The sequence below is a fragment of the Halichoerus grypus genome, chromosome 2 (genome assembly GCF_964656455.1).
Source record: "Halichoerus grypus chromosome 2, mHalGry1.hap1.1, whole genome shotgun sequence".
Lineage (NCBI taxonomy): Eukaryota > Metazoa > Chordata > Mammalia > Carnivora > Phocidae > Halichoerus > Halichoerus grypus.
Window position 1 is genome coordinate 167,110,359 of NC_135713.1, and position 21,186 is coordinate 167,131,544.

Below are 21,186 nucleotides of genomic sequence, written 5' to 3' on the forward strand. Positions count from 1 at the left end.
TACCACAGGCCACTTTGAAGGCTGGAAAAGCTCGTCCATGTAGAGTGCAGTGCCTATATTAGCCACAAGAGGTCACTTCAGAAGACATCTGTATCCCACCTGCTAGCTCTCCTCAACCCCCTCTTGAACAACCAGGACTGGAGCTCTCCAAGGTGGCTCCAACTTCCAACGGCTGGGCTGACCTTCCCCTCCAAGTTCTAAGAGGAAGGTGTGTAGAGTGATTAGTTCCCCTGGCACTTGTCAACAGAGCCAAGTATTATTTCCCTCATTAGCCCACCACCTGTTCCTGTTCTCCACTGAAAATGATGATGTTGATCAAAGCAAAGCCTTCCTCATTGGGCATAGGCCAAGGGACTACTTATCTGCCCCATAATGCTTTCAGGCTGAGACAGCAGCACAGCTGGGTCCTGAGCAGTAAGAAGTCAGTGAAAGAGGGCACATGTGCTTCCAACTTCTGAGGGCCTGTGGCAGGAAATAAAACCTCAGAAGAGATGAGGTCTGGCCACTTTCATACAACTAGCTCAGCCCTACTCTCTCTGAAGGCCGCCTCTCTGGTCCATAACCACTAGGATTTCTTGTTTGCTGAGGCTGGTAGAGGGCAGAGAGCGGCCAATCTACATGACACCTACACACACACACACACACACACACACACGACAGTTAAGGCCCATGACCTTATCATTCTTCCTAGGCACCAAGAGGATCATCAGAAAAGTCAGAAAAACAGAAACCTAAGACCACACACGGACATCCCCACCCTATTTAACTCATCCTCCTTACTATCCCAGAAGCAGCAGCAACAACTCCTCATAGACAGTTAACCCGGTGTAGTGGAAAGTGTCCTGGCCTGGGAATCAAATCTGTTTCATTCACAGGTCTGCCATAAATTCACTATGTGAACTAGGCAAGTCACCGCTCCTCTCTATGCATCTGGAAATGACGAGATTAACACAGATGGCCTTTAACCCCTTTGCGGTTTTATCCTTCTGCAAATGTTAACTACAGCTTAACGATCACAGGTGAGCAGGACACAAGTACCTGGCAAGAATGCCAATTAAATGCCTAGTGGCAGTGGCAGTGATGTTATTCCCATCTCCACCTCTTCACCTACAGTCAGGCAAGAGATAACTGGCCATCTCTGAAAGCGATAACAAGGGCAGGGGCGGGTGCCGTGGGGGAAGCCCAAAATTCGAGGTGAGGCCTTCAGACTACAAATCCCAGCATACAGCACAGCAGCTCTCAAAAGCATCCCTTCCTGGCGGGCAACTCTCTCATCCCCGAGTCCGTCCCACCACACAGTGCATAGCATGCACACGGAACTACAGCTCCCACAACCCACCAGATCCCTCGCGATTCTTGCTCCCAGGGTACAATGCGCTCTCGTTCGCCCTTTGGACCTCTTGCGCATTGCAAACTGGGAGTTGAAGTCCGCTATAGGCAGGTAGCTGGGCGTTGTCAGCGTTACTAACTCTTCGCTGTTGGCTTCCTCTGGAGCAGTTCTCAGGGACAGTGATCAAGAGAGGGTAGTAATGGGCCAGCGAAACTCTCCATGGTGTCATCATTACGCAAGGCAGGGATGCTGAGGCTAAAATTAACCGTCGGGAGAGGGAGGGTAGTGTGAACAGTAGCCATCCAACCCGATACCAAAAGAACAGTTTTCCGTCGCGATGGCTTTTCTTTTCTCTTTACCAATATGGCGCCTAGTTCAGCCACACCTGACGCTGGGAACCAAACGATCCAGTACAATATCCCTAGGAGTACTGAGGAGTACTGCTGTCACCGACAGCCTACCAGCTCCAGCCAACACCACACCTTGCTCCTTCCTGTTCTTGCCTGAGGACTCCAAGGACGTGGTAGCCTATATCCCATTACCAAAATGGCGAAAGTAGAAGCATTCTTGTTAGGGCCTGCAGGTGACAATACGCTTGCGCGGAAGGCGGCTGTGTTGTGGGGCGGGAGGGGAGCATTCTCAACACGCCTGCGCAGGAACAGAGTATTCTTGGTCTATACACAAACACCAATGGATGAAGAGCCCCCATGTTCCTGCGGCTGCGCTGTGACCCTTAGAAACTCTCCCAGGCGCCTGCGCGAGACCTCAGGTCCCTCCCTCTTATCTTAGTACGCTGGCGCAAGGCAGAAAGGCGGGGCTTCGGCGCTCCAGACGAATGCCAGCGCGGCTGCGCGCTGGGGGGTACTCCCTGACTGCGGCTGCGCGGGAGCCCGGCCGCCGGCTGTCACTGCGGTTGCGCGCGACGAGCGGCGATCCCGGGGCGCCTGCGCGGGTGGCTTTGCGGGCGCTCGCGGTAAGTTTGCGCCAAGTGCGCGGCAGCCGGGACGCAGACGGCGGCGGCGGCGAGAGGCGGAGCCCGGGGACCACCCCCCATCACCCTCCCCGCAGTCACCTCACGTACCACAACCTCACCTAACCTCTCACCCCCCCTCCGGTCCCCCCAACCCCGGGATGGCAGCGCCCGCCAGCCTTCCCGGCCGGACCAGCGGTCGCCAGCGCCGGCTTTAGCCTGTGGGACTAGGCCCCGCCGAGGCCTGACCCCCGGAGCCGGGACCCACCGTGCAGCCAGCCGCCGGGCCGGGGCTGAGGGGCCGCTCCCCCCTCACGGCCCGTGGGGAGGACGCTGCCGTCCCGGGGACTGGGGGCCGGGGGGTGGGGGGGAGCCAGGGCGAGGAAGTCGGGACCCGTGTTGGGAAAAAAGAAGGGGGGCCGGGGTCAGGAGCGCCCCCTCCCCCCGCTTCCCCCCTCCCCCCGGGGTTGGGGGGGCCGGAGCAGAGAGCGCCCAGCCCGGGAGGTGGATGAATGTGGGAGAAAATGGAGACCAAGACGATCGTGTACGACTTGGACACGTCGGGGGGGCTGATGGAGGTAAGAGTGGCCCTCCTCATCCCCTTCCCCCAGCGCCGGGAGGGAACCTCCGCCCTCCGTCCTACAAAGCCGGTCCTGAGCTCACAGCGCAAAAGGGCCGGGGGAGGGGGGGGCTTCTTCCTCACCCAGACCCTCCCTCCCTTCTTTGCAATTCGAGGGGCTGAGCTCAGCCTCCGAGGACGTTTGCAGCAGTTTCACCTACCCGCCGCCCTGGATTCGCTCTCCCGAGGCACCAACCCACTCCATGTCGTTGCACGGCGGGCCTCCCCACCCCCTTCTTGTCGGCCCCTTTGTGCTTCCCCCAGCACGTCCGGGTACCGGGTTTCAGGCCTCTCCAGAGCCTGGCTTTGGAGTCCCCCACTGTCCATACAAGGAAGTGGCGAGAAGGGAACCGCGCACCCTCTCCCCATCCCCCTACCCTGATCCTCCCCATTTGGAAGAAGCTGTTCTCCTTGTTGTGCTGCAGGAACGCTGTTAGGGTGGGCTCCCCCCGGTTCCGGGGGCTGAGAGGTTCTGGGAGCAGCTTGGATGGGAGGAAGAAGGACAAAAGGGGGGAGAGGGGTGGGTGACGGAGAAGCCTTGCAGGGGGGGCGACGGACCGCCCGGGAGCTCCGAGTGTGCACACACGCCGTTTGTATGTGTGTGCAGCAAATCCAAGCTCTGCTGGCTCCCCCCAAGACGGACGAGGCAGAAAAGCGGAGTCGTAAGCCTGAAAAAGAGCCCCGGAGAAGCGGCAGGGCCACCAACCACGACAGCTGCGATAGCTGCAAAGAAGGTGGGGATCTCCTGTGCTGTGACCACTGCCCGGCCGCCTTCCACCTCCAGTGCTGGTAAGGTCTGGGGACCCCTTTGGAGCTCCTTGGCGGACCCTTCTCGGCACATTCCTTCACCCGGCCTACCCCCCTGGCTGCCGAAATAACGGGCGCTTGTAGCCGCTAGCTGACTTTCTGCAGCGGCTGGGGCGAGCGCCTCCCCGCCCCCAGGTGTCTGCCGGGATTTGGCCGTTTGGGGGGGAGGAGCAGCAGTGGGTCCGGACCCCGAGGTGGGGGTTGGGACGAGTGAGGAGAGCCCCATCTGGGATTGGAAGGCTCTGGGTAGCCGGGATAGAGCCGGCAGGGCACGGCCGGCGGTGGCGGGGGAGGAAGGGGAGGAGCTCCGGGCCCTGTGCCGCTCGCCTGCCCGCGCGCCCGCCGCCCTCGGGCTCCTGCCGGGCTGGGCTCTCCTGCGGGCGGGTGCGCGGAGCCCTCGGCCGCCGGAGTTGGCCTGGTCCAGATGCGGGGGGCCGGACACCCGTGCGCTCGCGGCTGTGGAAGAAATCATGGAGGGTGTCTCCCGAGTCCGCCTCTTCTCTGCTTCTCTGTTTACAATATGGCGACCTGCCTTTAAATTATATTTTTATTCTCAGCGCCATTTTGGCTGCATATATGATTTGCAAACGTCTCCCGGGGAACGGTGGGGGTAGAGGCTCGGAGTCCTTTCTGCAGAAGCTCCTCGGGGACCCGGGCTAGGATCTCGCCGCTTTGGTCCCCTTTCTCTGGCTCCGCTTGCCCCCTGTTGCCTCTCGGAGCTGCCTCCCTCTCTCCCTCCCCTCCCCGCGCTGCCGCCTCTTAGGAAATCGGGCTGGGTTAGACAATTAAAATTGCTCTTGGGCGCCGATTTCACTTCTCCGCTCCGGATCAGCGAGCCCTTCGCGGCAAAATTCTTAGCTGCCGGGGCAGGATTGTGTGCGGTTAGCTCCGCGAGGGCATTTTTAAGGAGCAGAGAGCTGGAAAGCTGTGCGCTTCCCTCCACCGCCCGCCCCCCCTTACTGAACGCGAGAGGAGGGGAGAGACCCGAGAGAGAGGGAGGGACCTGGGTTGATCGCCCGCTGCGTGATCCTCCTCAGCAGCTCAGCCCAGAACAATCCGGCCAGGAAGAGTTTAAACTCCAGCTTCTGCCTGGAGAAACCATCTCTGCCCTCCACAAAAATCCCACATCTGCGCAGGGAACCCAGATTGTGTCGTGTTCTGACGGGTCTTGTTCTGTTGTTCAGCAACAGTTGACTGAAGCAGGCGTTTGTGAGAGCGGGAAAGAGGGGGCTTCTGTTGTTCCCACCCGTTTTTGATGTTGCCTTTTTTTTTTTTTTTTAAGTCATCTGTTTAAAAAAGAAAAAGTGAGGTTTTGCTTAAGCTCTCTACACTGTTCCGTTCACATTCCGTCTCTCGGTTTGTGGACTAGTGCCTACTGTATATTTGTACTAATTGCAGGTTTTGGAACACTTATTAGACAGATGACTGATACTGGGCAAATTAAGTCTGTGGTCAGAAGTTATGTAGGAAGCTCCCATTACCATTCCCCAGATACTTTTGCCCAGGAGGGCACCCCATCTGGGCTTGTAATGTTGCAGGGACAAAAATGGTTATCCTGGAGGAAGCTTTGTTGCTGGTTTTAAATTTTTTATTAAGAAGTGACTAATACCAGCAGGAAGGGTCTGTGGTTTTTAGCCTTTGCTTCCTGTAAGGTGTAATCCACCTGGAGAACTTATCTCTGGTCAAGTTTCCCCATGCTGTTCTTGAGCAAGGAAGAGATTTGTACCTGGATATGTTATGTCGCCTATCAGTTTTTTCCCTGTTGCTTACATTTTTTATTGTGTTTATTTGATACATATACTCGGACTGAATTGTAGGCTTGATTTAAAGTGTGGGTGTTTCACCTCCAGGATGAAGCTAGGGTTAGTTAACCAAAAATGGTGACCTCCGTATTGAGAATTTTATAAGCTCATTTATTATCTTTAGCCTCCTGGGTTTAGTAAAGCTGAGATTGTTTATTAGAAATTTCAGGTGTGGAAAAAGTGTGCTGTTTTGCCTGAGTTTGGGCTTCAAACTCTAAAACCTAATCTCTGGATCTTCTAATTAGATGAGTGTGAGTCTTGTCAAGTTGTAACAATTAACAGTTCCGACTTCAGCTAGGAGAGGGGGAGGTACTTGTAGCTGTTGGTGAGACTCAGACTTGCCCAGACTGTGCATTTCATTGAATACTTTTTTTTTTCTTTCTTTTTTTAAGACCATGAATGGGAACTGGTAATCAGAGATTTGAGAATCCTAGTAAGTGAGGCAGGGCTTGTTTTACATCTCCAGTTCCCTCTTTGAAGATGCCGGTACTGAAGGTACCATTGGCTTATCTGAGTTGTTATATAAATTACAAAACATTCTGGATATTGGTACAAAGGCAGGAAGTCTTCTTTCAAGTGTGGCTTATCCCACTTTCCTGCCTCCCATTCCACACTCTTTACAGCGCAAGTTAAGTACTTCATTACCGTCTCCACCAGAGTAGTCAGGTCAAGCAGTTGACAGCCTCAGACAATTTTGATTCCTGAGTGTGCTGGCTTTAATTCATGCCATTACTGATTACTTGTGCCATGTGGGAGTGCAATTAGGTGTGGCTGTATTTCTCTTGCTTCCCTTTTTAACTGGCTAAGACTGGATTACAGTTGACCCTTAAACAATGCTGGGGGCTTAGGGACACCGACCTCCATGCAGCCAAAAATTACATAACTTCGGATTCTTCAAAAACTTAACTACTAATAGCCTACAATTGACCAGAAGCTTTACCAGTAATATAAACAGTCAATTAACACATATTTTGCATGTTATGTGTATTATACACTGTATTATAACAACGTAAGCTAGAGAAAAGAAAATGTTAAGGAAATTACAAAGAGAAAAGATACACCTAACAGTACCATACTATAGGAAGTCCGCATAGAAGAGGACCTGCAGTTCACATGCATGTTTTCCAAGGGTCAGCTGTATTTAGATAAGCATAGAAATGATAATTTTCCTTATGTATAGAATGTACAAGAGTGAAGATGGAGGTTTTGCAAACCCTGTTGATCGTAATTGTAGTGCTGCTGCGGGTCTTCATTCAAAGTTCTTGAAGACAAGTCCTTTTTCAGCCTCTAGTGTGCCTTGCCAGCTTGCCTCACAGTGAACGAGATCTAATAAAATGTTCCAGAAGCGATTCTAGGCGAACTTTATCTCCTGGGCTTAGTGACATAGTCATAACCACAGGGGATTTTTCTAAGATAAACTACTGTAGGAAATGACTGGTCAGATAAACTGTTTAATTGTCTTGTCTTTTCTCAGGGGCCAGTGCTTTGTATGAGGAACCGTTCTCTTTTCCCAATTAGACTGGGAGCCCTATTTCTGGGTTCCCTGTAATGATCCTTTGGGTGAGGGAATGAATTGTCCTGTGCTCAGTGCCAAGACCTTGCTGAAGAATTAAACTTAAGGAGGTGATTTTTTTTTAAGTAATAGTGTAATCATTTTATCTAAGTTTAACTGGTTTATCAGTTACTCAAAGTGGTAGTAGGGGTTACTAACCCTGCCCCAGGAGAACTGGAAAGAGATATGTTTTTAAGTGTTTTCTGGTGAACCTGACCTCTATCACAATTGTCACGCCATTCGTTGAACTTTCTGCAAATACTGGTCTCCGTGGATTGGTCCCTAAAAATTAGTTTAAAAAAATTAGAGTAACTGGTGGAGCTCTGGTTGCCACTGACCCATCTTTCTGTTTGAAATGGTTTGAATTGTTCTCACTGATAAAGTGAACACCATAGGCCATCGCTAATGAGGCCGACTGGAAACTGGATGTTTTTCTTTGATTGCTCTCTCGTGGCATTTTGCTCCACACGGACTGAGGGACCAAGACGGTCTGATTGAGAAGTGCATCTACCTCAGCAGACCTCAGCATGGTTGCTTCCCGTCAGACAGATTTCTGTAGCATTTGCCTCCGCATGTTATATTTGGAATTGTTGGCCGGCTTTCCTCTCTTTGGTGTTGGCAGCAAGATCCAAAATGAGGTTTTCGAAGAATGAGAGTAAAAAGGTCTCTGTGCACAGGCAAAACTAAGCTCAGCTTGGAGTTTTGCATATTTAATTTTAAGTGAGTCATAACAAGAAAGGTTTCACACACAGAGTAGAAAACTGCGTTGCAGAAGATCTTTGCTATTTGAACTTTTCAGAAGGTGATTTTTTTCTGATTTTGTTGCGTTTAGCTCCTCATTCGAAAAGTATCAGGCTAGTGCTGAATTAAAATACATTTATTTTAACATTATCTTGTGAATCTGTTGTTTCTGACATTTTAAGTGCTTGGAAACCCGGCACTGAAGAACTGGAGGTGTGGCATCTGGACTTCCTCCCGTCACCCTGCCTCCTCAGTAGTAAAAGGATTCAACAATAAACAAACCTAATTTGGTTTTATGTGTATTCTGTTTATTTATTTTTGCATTTGCTGCATTGTGTTGGAATCTGGGTGTGTGTTAATTGTTTTTAAATGTTCGACTCAAACAGGGAGGGTCCAGTAACATTCAGCTTTAGTTCAATTTCACCTGCATGTTTTGCAAGCTTAATGTGGGTCTCGGGCTAATTCTTGTGATAGGAGGGCTTTGTTTCGGTGATATAAGGATAATCGCCGTTTAAAAATAATAATAATATTTAGTATGAAATGTTGACTCAAAAATGGGTGTGACCTAGGTGGCTTTGGTTAAGAAAGGGAGCATCAGAAATTTTTTAAAGTGGAAGAGGAGGTAATGCTCCTCAAAGGTAACAGGGTTTGTGTGACCATAGGCAAGTGCTTCATGGTACCATTGTAGGAAATTTTTCATTTGGGGCCTGTCCCCAAATTAATTACCGTACTCAAGGTAGAATGCAGTTATAATCTCATCAGTTTCCTGCTGCTCCTTAAGGCTCTCAAAGTGCTTTACAGATGGGCTCCACTAAAATATTAGGACCGCTTTTGGCCTTTGTAAATGACTAGTGTATTTTTTACATGTGAAATCATGTAAAAGACATATTTAGGTACTGTCTTCATTTATATCTGGAGATGGGATTCATGTTGATCTGTTTTAAATTCTTAAGTATGTCTCCAAGAGAATTTTTTTTAAGCCAAATCGTAAAATAGAGACAAATAAATTGTGTAATTTGAACTGAAAAGGCCAAATAGTCACTGCTCTGTGTTGAATGAGACACCGGTTTTTATTAAGCTCTGAGTGAAAGGACAAGTGGTACTCAAAAGGGCTCAGTGAGTTTTCAAGGTTCACTCTTGTAGGATTTATCAGTACTTCATCCATTTTGTGGCTGAATACTATTCCATGGATGGATATACCGCATTTTTGTCTATCCATTTATCAGTTAATGGACATTTGGGGTTTTTTTCTACTTTTTGCTATTGTGAATAGTGATGCTAATACACATTTGTGTGCAAGCTTGTGTGGACATCTGTTTTCATTTCTCTTGGTTGTATACCCACGAATGGAATTGCTGGGTCACAGGGTAACTCATGTTTAACCTTTTTGTTTGTTTGTTTTTTAAGATTTTATTTACTTATTTATTTGAGAGACAGAGATATTGTTTGTTTTTTAAGATTTTATTTACTTATTTATTTGAGAGACAGAGATAGCAAGAGAGAGCATGGGCGGGGGACAGAAGGAGAGGGAGAAGCAGACTTCCTGCTGAGCAGACAGCACCCCCCAGGACCTGGATCATGACTGGAGCTGAAGGCAGATGCTTAACCAACTGAGCCACCCAGGCGCCCCCATGTTTAACCTTTGAAGACTGCCAAACTGTTTTCCAAAGTGGCTGCACCATTTTGCATCCTCACTGATACATGAGGGTTCCAATTTCTCCACATCCTTTCCAATGCTTGTTATTATCTGTTTTTTTGATAAAAGCTATTCTATGGGCAGGAAGTGCTATAGTTTTGATTTGCATTTCCCTAATGGCTAATGATACCAAACATCTTTTCATGTGCTTATTAGCCATTCGTATATTTTTTTGGAGAAAAGTCTATTTTGATCCTTTGTCCAATTTTAATTGGGTTATTTGGTTTTTTATTACTGGGTTGTAAGAGTTCCTTATATATTCTAGATACCAAGTGTTTTGTCAGATACACGATTTGCAAGTATTTTCTTCCATTCTGTGGGTTCTTTTCACTCACCCTTTTTATTTTTTAAATTTTTTGAGTCTTATCTGGAAGAAAGGTAGTTGATTTAAGCACACTTTAATGTGCTATTTTTATCAATGTAATGACGGTGACTAAAAGTTTTCTTCTGTAAACTCCAGTCAGGATGTGTATCTCAGTAGAGCGAACCTCAGAGTGTGATTTGGTATATTTGTGTTTCAACTTTTCTGAGTGACCCTTCCTAGTAAAGAAGTCTAAGGCTGGAGGTTAACCCTAGAAAAACTATAAAAAATCCACCACCTGCCTTAAGGCAGGATGCCTACCAGGCACCCCCCAGCCACAATAGAAAATTTCTGTGTATAGAAATCTCTCATATTTGTGAGGCTCCTAGTTTAAGGAGGAAGATTTTCATTTTCTCAGTTTGGTAACAGCTTGGGGTGGAAGTAACTCCAGGTTAATTGAGCTATCACTTGAACTCAGTTAATAAGAACAAAAATTGTTCGTACATTGTAGTGAACTCACCTGTTTATATGTATCTTTATGTAAGGTCAGATAGCAATAAATAGGGAGACAATGCAGAGAATATTTGCCTGAAGGTTTTATGTACCTTATAAAAAGAAACCAGCTGTTTTGATGTCCCTCCCCCCCCCAAGAGGATTTTTGCTACCTAGGAATGCAGACATCCTGCTTCTTAACAGAAATGGGTACATCTTTTCTCCTACAAGTGATAGGGCAATAGAAAACAGATGAAGCTGAATGTTTGCTTTTGGTCATGCGGAAGAGTGTTGAAATCTATCTCTGAACCTTGTCGTCTCACCCCCAGCACATGCACAGTTCCTTGGGTGTATAGTTCAGCAGGCTGCCCTAGTAGAAGATCCTGGTTGGGGTTGTGATGGTTATATTATTTTGATAATGCAGCACAGGCTCCTGGAAATGCATTCCTATTTTAAGGTGCCAGAGTTTTAAGTCACCAGAGCAGGGGAGGGGGTTTGTTTTCCCACCTCTACTGTGCTCGTTCTTTGACTTAAGAGTCCCCAGGGAGTACAGACATGGCCAGCTGCATTGCCATTCAATGAGTAACACTTATAAGAGCACCTCCGCATAATTCTAGCCTCCCAAGAGACTGGACAGGAGTACAGCTGTCCCCCTGCCAGTTTCCTGAAAGAGGAGGACATTGTATTCAGTGCAAGCCCTAGACCAAATTTCAGAAAGGCACTTTGGTATTGCGGATTTGTCACCATGCCCAGGACACATGCACAGGTCACTAGCTGACTGCTTTTCCCATGACTTGAGAGCAGTTAAGAAGAATAAGAAGGTGACTCCTTTTTTTCCCTCCATTTATAGATGTCAGAGTCTTCATCCTTTAAGTCTAACATTATTTCTGGATCTAGGTTTCAGCAAATAAGAATAAAGATGAAGTTTTAGCACATTTGCATGGGAGGCAGAAGACACTGAAGGGTACGGTAGACACTGATAAAAGGAGAAATCATTGCTTTTGACCCATCAGCAAAAAAAAGAACTTGTCTACTATGTAGAGCTGTTGTTGAATTCACAGTAAGCAAATTCCAGGTACACCTTACAGATTGATGACATTTCAGGTAATATAAAACTTGACTCGCTCATTCAAAAAACTACTTTGCCTTTTGCAACCATGTACTAAATGCTCACTAAACTGCTTGAAAGCCACAGGCTGGCCCGTTTCCTCTGCTCACTGCTGCGCAATACCTAGTGGTATTACAAATGAGAGACATGCAAAGATAAGCACTAGTTGGGGAACAGAACTGACGTCTGCTTCTACCAAGTGGGTGGTACCTTTGTTAACACAAACACACGGTCACTATTCCTTTCCCCAAATTACATATTTGTTTCCTGTATGTTAATAGTGTTGGTATTTAGTCTTTGCCCTTCCCCTGTTTTCTGACAAACTACAGGATATATCTCCCAGAAAATGTTTCCCAGTCTTGAAAGGACAAAAGACAGAGAGTGTAACAGCAGGGCAGGGACTCCATGCCTGAACCTAGCGTCCGTCTTTCCCACTGATTTGGGCGCTGCGTGAGGCTCTTTTTGAAATAAGCTCGAGTGAGCAAGAGAGGACTCTCCACAGGGTTTGAATTTAACCATAGCCCAAAGGCATCACTTTACCACGAGGCCAGGCAAGGGTGAGGGAACCTCTCAGAATTACTAGCAAGCTTGAGTTTCAGGGTGGAACCCTGTTTATAGCAGCACAAATGCATTTGCCTACTTCTATCCAGCTGTGATCCTCAGACGGATGTTGAATATTATTTTTCTCCTGTCTGCATTTGTGCAGAGAACAGAGGAGAGAAGCTAATGAAATGCATAGAACTCTTCAGTGATTGTAGATAAGTCTCCTCATTACAAAACTGGGCAGGGAGGAGCTACTCTTGTTCTTTACACCAGCCCTGGGCTCCTGTGATGAGCCGGGAGCTTTTTAATTCCCACGGTCACTGAACCATCAGATAGAGTTCTACTGATTCTTGGTTCTAGTGAAGCTCTGGAAACATTAGAGGGAAACTCTACAGGGAACTTTTTCAGTTGACAATCATCAATTATTGGTCAAAATACATTATGAAAATTATACTCTGTTAATCTCATTAAATGTGTCTAAACCTATGCCTTTTCCTAGTTCTTTCTATACATAGATTGGCTATATTCAACTTTCCTTGATCTTGCTTGCCATTTTTTGAAAGAGCATCTTAAATGTAGGGCGAATTCTGTCACTGATTTTGGCCTCTTGTTAGATGTTGTTCTGCTTTATCTTTTTTGTTTTTGTTTTTTTATCCTTCCTTTATAGTCCTCATGGTTTTGCCTGGCTTAGACAACACTTAGCCATTCTAGCTTAACTTAATTCTTATAACCCCTAATTCATCAGACATCTTTGACTGCAGGCTTCAGCTTGTTGGTGTTGAAGTAAGCGGGATGGTAAGAAAAGTATCTGCAGTTTATTTAAGTTATGGGAAAGAGCTTATGTCCAAGACTTGAATGCTTGCTGCATATAAGCTTTCCTCAAATCTTACCACTTGGGTGCACACATTCAGGCCTTTAGAGTGATTGTTCTTTGGTTAGGAATCATCTGAGAGAAAAGTGGGCCAAAGGGAAAAAATTATGGTGCTCTGTCTCTGAGAAGTATGTTCACCTCCTAAATAGGTTACCGGGGTTATAACTGGAAGGCTTCAGAAGCCCAAGTCAGGGGCGCCTGGGTGGCTCAGTCGTTAAGCGTCTGCCTTCGGCTCAAGTCATGATCTCAGCGTCCTGGGATCGAGCCCCGCATCGGGCTCCCTGCTCCGCGGGAAGCCTGCTTCTCCCTCTCCCACTCTCCCAGCTTGTGTTCCCTCTCTTGCTGTGTCTCTCTCTGTCAAATAAATAAATAAAATTAAAAAAAAAAAAAAAGAAGCCCAAGTCAGCACTTAGCTGTGGCATCAAACCACGACAGCATAGTTTGACAGCATGCCAGGAGATTACTTCAATCATGGAGGGTAGGGGACTTTGAGGTTTATGAGTAAAATGGGGCTTATGAGTAAAAAAGGAGGGAATAGGCCCTATGCTGTTTTGGTGCAAATAATAGCATTATTCTGTATCTTTCCTTTTTTTAAGAAGACCCCGTCAGGGGAGGGTAAATGAAGCAGAAATCCTCCATAGGGAAAAGCAGCTGGGTCTTAAGGAGAAACCTGCTCTCTCTCTCTGTTTAGTTGGATTTGAAATAAAGACGTTAGTGTTTTGTTTTGTTTCGTTTAAGATTTTATTCATTTATTTGGGGTGCCTGGGTGGCTCAGTCCTTAAGCGTCTGCCTTCGGCTCAGGTCGTGATCCCAGGGTCCTGGGATCGAGCCCTGCATCAGGCTCCCTGCTCAACGGGAAGCCTGCTTCTCCCTCTCCCACTCCCCCTGCTTGTGTTCCCTCTCTCACTGTCTCTCTCTCTGTCAAATAAATAAATAAAATCTTTAAAAAATATATTTTATTCATTTATTTGAGAAAGAGCACGAGAGCGGGGAGGGTCAGAGGAAGAAGCAGACTCCCAGGACTCCAGGATCATGACCTGAGCTGAAGGCAGCTGCTTAACCAACTAAGCTACCAGGCACCCCAAGACATTGTTAGTGTTTTTAGTTTTCCCAGCCTTTATAGAATTTTAGGTCCAGTATCTGTAAGATATAAACTGATCCAGATTTCCTAAGCTGCGTATGTAAAAAAAAATATGTCCTGGCTATTGCCTTGATTTGGCCATGGAACAGTACTCAATTTTCCATACCTCTGAGACTCCTCTGGAATACACAGTTACAGTTGTTGATTCTTCTTTACAAAGAAGAACATTCCCTAGGAACATCAGAAAGTGTCTGTTGAGGCCAGAATGTTGACTCTTCCAAAACAGGTGGGCTCCAACATCTATCATGAGGTGAATGAATGAAGCCCATTTTTAAAATGTTTGCAGCCAGCTCATTTGCCATCGTGGAGAAGCCAAGATTGTCAGAATAGCCAAACTGATGATAGATAAGGCCCTGTGGCACCGAGTCTCAGCTTGTTAGAGAAGTTAGAGGCAAACACCTGATATAACTGTTGGTGCTCTACCCTCCCACCCTTTTGCTGCACCAACTTATAACCCTGTTCTTCTGTTCTCCAGGTGTCCTTCACTGGGAGGATGCCACAAGCCAGCTCTACATAGAAGGCAATGAAGTTTGGGGGCACAGTCAGCTAGTTTGAAAGGATTGTATGCCTGTGGAAGTGACGCAACTAGCTAAGTTTCTCAATGGGGCATTTGTAATGGCCTGGCACTTCATTGGTCTCCTTGTTAACACTGCTCCTGAGGCTTTGCATGAAAAAGCCAGCAGTCCTTGTACTTTTTATGTACTTTGTGGCACTAGCTGTATTCGAGTCAGTAGCTGGGATGAAGGAGGATAAGGAATTAAGGTTCAGGGACCCCATAAACTTTCTGCTTTCATCTCCAGTATCTTTCATTATGGCCATCTTCCCAGCCTTGGAAAGGTAGGCCATCCTTGAAAATAAAAACTGATGCCCATACAAGTGTCTGGAGGAAGCTGGCTATTATGCTGACATTTAAATGTCATTAGATTTTGTTTCTTCAAAACATAAACCATTAAATTGGGGTATATTAATACAGCTTTTAAGCTTTAAAAGATATTTTTTAATTAAATTTTACCTGGCACCTCCTAACTTGTCTAGAACAGAAGCTGGTTTCGGTTAATAAAAGGCTTGTTTTCTGTGCTCATAGGTTCCTTTGTAGATCAAGATGGCTGCCAGGAGGCGGAGATGTGACGGTGGTCCTGTCAGTGATCACCTTCCCTCCCATTTTGGCTATAGTACCAACAGAGTTCCTCAGCTGGCCAAGGTCTGAGGGAGAATAGGCCTGTTCTGAGCATGTATTGTCTTTTGCAGTCTTACACAATGCCGTTAAATATAATTGCAGGATTTTTATCTGGTAGTGGACCTCAGATGGATGGATAAGACCCATGAACTGTGAAATTAAAAATCAAAACTGCTCAGTGCTATTGTTTGCTGGCTGAACACCCCCCACCCACCCAAAAAAGGGAGGAGACATCCAGATGCAGGGAGGGGGCAGTGAAATCTTTCTTAGTCTGATATTTTAACTGAAACTACCATATATGGCTAGAGAGCTTCTGATTCTTGGAGAATGATGGGTTCTGACAGGAGGGACCCTAGCAGTTCACACGACTGACCTCTTTTAGAAGAGAACCCGAGTGGAATGCTGTTGGTATATTGTGTACAGATATGCTGTCGGCATAGTGTTCCTGTTCGGTCTTTGTATTAAATAGAATATTTTGTCAGTCTAGGAAGAGAAAATAAAATGAATTCTTTCTTAAATATTTTCATCCATTTTGCTTCCTTTTGTCCTAAGACACACAACAAAGCTTTTAATTTGGTTAAGTGATATTTTCATGTCTCCCCAGCTGCCTTTGGCTCAAGTTTTAAAATGTCAGTGACACTTAGCTGGGTAGACAGTTGCGAGCCATACATCGGTAACCTAACATATTTTTAAAAAATAAGTCCAGAGCCCAACACCATTTTTTTCCCCAACACCGTTTTTATCTGCATGTTGTAATGCAAAAAAATAGGTCTCTGAAATCAAAGGCAGTCTTTCTGCTTCCCTGTCTCCCTCTCCCTCCACCTCTCCCCTCCTCCCTTTGTTCTCTTGTTCCCCTCCCCCTTCTCCCTTCCAGTTCCATATTGAAAAACTGCTTGCACTGGATGGATAATTAACGCAGAGCTTTGGAGCAACAGGTCCCACTGGTGGCGACTAAATCTGAAGTAAATGTTAATGCAGTGCAGGCTCACGTGTATTAATAGGTGAGGGAGATGAGTGAGGTGAGACTCCGATCAGCCACGCTGGTGTATGACTTGAAATAGATCCTCTTAATTAGAGAGCCAAGAACCATGACAACTAACATCTTCCACCTGCAGTGGTGGGCTGCAGCCTCATTAGTGAATGAAAGAGGCATTCTAAATTAAAACTGGACTTCATCCTTTGGCTGTGAGTTGGGATCATCTGGCTCTGGGCTTTGAATCTTTGACGTGGAGAGGTCTGTCAACGCAGGCATTACAGTTAGCCAAGGGGGGCGGTGTGTGTATAGTTTTCTCTTCCATGACTCCAGAAATAGACCAATCTAGACACCCTTGTCAGCTATAGAGTCGAGTCATTTGGATTTGCTTATGGGAGTCTAGATGCTTAGTGCTGCGGCAGAGGTTGGCTTTAGGGGTTTTAGTTTTGAAAAATTAATGCCAGGGCACCTGGGTGGCTGAGTCAGTTCAGTCATTCCCCATTCTCCCAAAGAGAATTAAAAAGAAAAAATCGTTGGGATGCCTGGCTGGCTCAATCAATAGAGCATTCAACTCTTGATCTCAGGGTTGTGAGTTCCAGCCCCATGTAGGGTGTAGAGATTACTTAAAAATAAAATCTTTAGGGATACCTGGGTGGCTCAATCAGTTAAGTGACTGACTTGATTTCAGCTCAGGTTGTGATCTCAGGGTCATGAGATCAAGCCCCACATCGGGCTCCACACTCAGCACAGGTCTGCTTGAGATTCTCTCTCTCTGACTCCTCACTCCCACACACACACTCTCCCTCTCTCTCTAAAATAAATCAGTCTTGGGGCACCTGGGTGGTTCAGGAAACCTGCTTCTCCCTCTCTCGCCGTGTCTCTCTCTGTCAAATAAATAAATAAATCTTTCTTTAAAAAAATTAATGCCTTTGACCAGTTTTCTAATTGATTTGTGTGCAGGTGTTAATGTTAATGGTTTATAGGCTCTGTCAGGCTTCACAGAGAGCCGCACCGAATTCTGAGGTTCATATCTTTCAGTTGTACAATCTCTGAGGATTTAGAGCACTATTGTTACGAACTATTTTATAGCTAACAGAATGTCTTTAAGATCAGGTAGTGGTTAAGAAGCAAGTTAGAGGGCGCCTGGGTGGCTCAGTCGTTAAGCGTCTGCCTTCGGCTCAGGTCATGATCCCAGAGTCCTGGGATCGAGTCCCACATCGGGCTCCCTGCTCGGCGGGAAGCCTGCTACTCCCTCTCCCACTCCCCCTGCTTGTGTTCCTGCTCTTGCTCTCTCTCTCTCTGTCAAATAAATAAATAAAATCTTTAAAAAAAAAAAAAAAAAACAAGTTAGAAAGCAGTGAATAGTCCCTTTCTGGCCAGGAATTGCAGGCCAGGGCTTTTTAACAAATGATCTGAGAGGAAACATCCACAGCAGTGAAGATGGATGGATATTCTGCAGAAGCTCTGTCCTCACAGGTACTCTAAAGAGCTACCAGTTTTCCAAGACAAGCCAGTTCACATACATTCCAGGACTCACCTTCCTTTCTAGGACTTGGACAGTTCTCAGAAGGAATCTAAAGGTTCATATACTAGTGGGTTCTAGATGGACATAAAACACCCATTCTCAGGAAAATGTCCCCACTCCCAGAACTTTCCTTCTTTCATGTAGTTTTGTTTTTTAAGATTTTATTTATTTACTTGACAGAGAGAGACACAGCGAGAGAGGGAAGTGGGAGAGGGAGAAGCAGGCTTCCCGCTGAGCAGGGAGCCCGACGAGGGGCTCGATCCCAGGACCCTGAGATCATGACCTGAGCCGAAGGCAGACGCTTAATGACTGAGCCACCCAGGCGCCCCTGTAATTTTTCAACATACAGAAATACACCTGCTTCCAAAACTGTAGTTTCTCCGGAACCCCTCGAGATCCTTAACTTCACTGTCTTTAAAGGATCACTAACTGAATTACCATTTGCTGTATAGTTCTGAATTATGGAAAGAGTAGGGAAGATGCCACTGTCACCTTCAGGTACCAAGTAACCAAGCTTCTAGGGCTCTTCACTGAGCCAGCATCCATGCACAGTTGAGTCTTATCTAGGTCTTTATGGTCGGTTCAGTTTGTAGTTGATTGTATGTGGTCTCATTGTCATCTGTCCTTTTCATGTCTTCTAGCCTATGATCCCTGAGAACAAAGACCTTGTCTGAAATCTCACCAGTTAGCACATTGCCTAGCATAAAATAATTGTTCATTAAATGCTTGAGTGGATGAATGACTTTGATCCTCTCTCCCCAAAGGCTGTTTCTTGGTGGGGTGGATCATAACTTGTCTGCTTTGTGTCTTTCCTCCAGTGTGGTACCTCTAGTATGGCACTGGTTAGTTAGTAAGCAGTGGGAACTCAATAAATATTGACTGACGTAGAAGAAATGTTCAACCTTGAGGTTCAGGAAGATACTTTGATGGATGTTCCACTGTGTCCCCCAGAAATAAGAGAACTACCAAACGTTTTTTACAAACAGCTAGGACTCGAGATTTGAAAGAGCCAGGAAACTGTTTTGGGTTCTAATTCTGCAACTTCACTGGTTCTTTGGCTTTAGATAAGTCCGTGTCCTCACCTGTATGATGGGAGTAAGAATTCTTACAGTGTGCTGGTGAAGATCAAATAAGAGCATCTGTGAAAACACTTGTGAACTGTAATACAGTATGTAGATGTAAGATGAGATTATCGCTCTGCTATTTCTAGGCTTTAGTGATTAGGAAGCATGTTGATGTCTTTACAAGCAGCACTGGCTCATTGTAGCGTCCTCATGGTTTTCACTGCTGAGCAGCGGAAACTCTGATAGAGCATTTCCAACATTACCTGACTTTTAACTTTTAATGATTTCCTTTTATAGAGAATGGCCCTCAGCACCTTGTCTTCATTGTTATATAAGGATAAGAGGGAGCTGAGACAAAGCCTTGTTTTTCTTTCATTTTTTTTCTTTTTTCTCTTTTAAATATTTTATTTATTTATTTGACAGATAGAGACATAGAGAGGGAACACAAGTAGAGGGAGTGGGAGAGGGAGAAGCAGACTTCCCGCGGAGCAGGGAGCCCGACGAGGGGCTTGAGATCATGACCTGAGCCGAAAGCAGACACTTAATGACTGAGCCACCCAGGGACCCCAAAGCCTTGTTTTTCTTGACAGACATAGCATGATTTAAAGACTCTGGCATGCATATAATTGTTTCAAAGTTGCACACTAAACTTAAGGGAACACCATTCTTATGGGAGAAAGAGCTTTGAGATGGGAAAGTCTTCAGGATGTGTATGAGTGTCCTGAAGCTGCAGAATCTCCTTTCTCCCTGGAATCCTTCCCCTATTAGCAATATTTCTGATATAGAACAAAACTAGTCTGTTTGTAAAACAGCCTCTTTCCGAATTCATTCCTGAGCCTATTTCTCCAACGACAGTCTATCTTTCTTGGATCCATTTCATGAATCCTTTTGCTCTAGATATTTGAGTTGAAAGAAACTGCCTTCTAAATATCTTGAAAGGAATTGCTATGGGCAAAGAGGAAACATCGAGAAAGCTTTATGATGGACAGTTCCTGTATTCCTGCTGTACCTGTGCTGATCATTTTCTAGAATCATAGACTTTCCTTCCCTGTCCATCCTATCTTATATATTACTGCCTTCTCAAAATACCACATTTTCAAGTTTATTTCAAGATGCACACTCTGGGGCGCCTGGGTGGCTCAGTCGTTAAGCGTCTGCCTTCGGCTCAGGTCATGGTCCCAGAGTCCTGGGATCGAGCCCCACATCGGGCTCCCTGCTCGGCAGGAAGCCTGCTTCTCCCTCTCCCGCTCCCCCTGCTTGTGTTCCTGCTCTTGCTGTGTCTCTCTCTGTCAAATAAATAAATAAAATCTTAAAAAAAAAAAAAAAAAAGCACATTCTGTCTCTGAGAAAGCAGCAAAATTTCAGCAAGGCCTCACTCTTTTAAATGTTCTGTGCTCATCCTGGAGACAATACTCTGACTTTCCTGTGCTATTCCCTAAACTCATAGCCCTCATCACACACTTTAGGGCAAACAAGAGCCTGTGGCCGTAATCTAGAATTATGAGAAATGAGTGTTCTTAAACTTGGTATTCCTAAAAGTGACCCTTTAGAAACCAACCAAGAGCTACTTTTAAGAACCTCTTAATAAAAATTTTAAGCATTTGACCCATGTGTTCAGAAAAAGAAATGAGAAATCAAATTGTTTAAAGAAGATTTAAATGAGTCAGGTGGGGTGGTTCAATGTGAAGTTCAAGTTTGCAAGTGTGGGCTTTGACTCTGATGTCTTATTGTTTTGTGACTTAGAAAACAAATTATTTCATATATGATTTAACCACCAAAACAAGTGCCTGCCCAACTGCATTGCTTTGCCTCATGTCTTTGGAGGGGTACATTCACTTCCTAGAAGCCCATTTAAAAGGTGTCCCTCAGTTCTTTAAAGCTTTATTGAGTACCTAGTATGTGCCAAGCATCTTGCAGGACGTGGAGGTACAAAGATAAGGCATAGAGAAGGGGCTTCGGGTACATAATAATCAGAGTACAGTGTGGCACAGAAGTGCTATAGGGAATCAGGGGCTGCCAGAGAAGGCTTCCTGGAGGCAATACCTGGCTTGAGCCCCAAAACATAAAGAGTCCACCAGGTGAAGGAATGAGGGAAGGACCAGCATTTGCTGTTGTAGGTGGCAGCTCCAGAATGAACAGTGGAGGAAGGGTATGGACTATGTGGGGAGCCATCAGGATAATGAAGCTGGAAAAAGATGTAGGATTCTGGCCACAGGGGTCTTAACTTACAATACTGAGGAGCTTAAACTTTATCCTGTAATAAAGGATAGGGTAGGGGTGATACTGAAGAGCTTTTTAATTAGGAGGGTGATATGGTCAGAATTGTGTCTTAAATAACTCATTCTGCCAGCAGGGGTTGGAGCTAGATAGAGGGAAGCGTGAAGGATGGCCAGGAGGCCATTTACATCTTGGTAAAAGATCCAAGCTCAAACCACCTTGCCTTGCCCTTCTCTGCTTTACATGTTTGGTGGAGA

At 46.0% G+C, this 21,186-nt stretch overlaps 1 protein-coding gene across 2 annotated transcripts in view; it reads left to right on the forward strand.

Annotated features, from left to right (window-relative positions):
* Positions 1-2,239: 2,239 nt before the first annotated feature.
* Positions 2,240-21,186, forward strand: part of PHF12 (PHD finger protein 12) — a 40,726-nt gene continuing 21,779 nt past the window's right edge. The window contains exons 1-2 of one of the 2 annotated variants that reach the window (XR_004926502.2): positions 2,240-2,878; positions 3,527-3,708. Coding sequence is in view for 1 of the 2 variants with exons in the window: in XM_036122113.2 (XP_035978006.2) it covers positions 2,813-2,878; positions 3,527-3,708 (248 nt within the window). In the remaining variant the exon portion in view is untranslated. The remainder of the gene's footprint in view (positions 2,879-3,526; positions 3,709-21,186) is intronic. The other variant, XM_036122113.2, reaches the window with a different exon arrangement.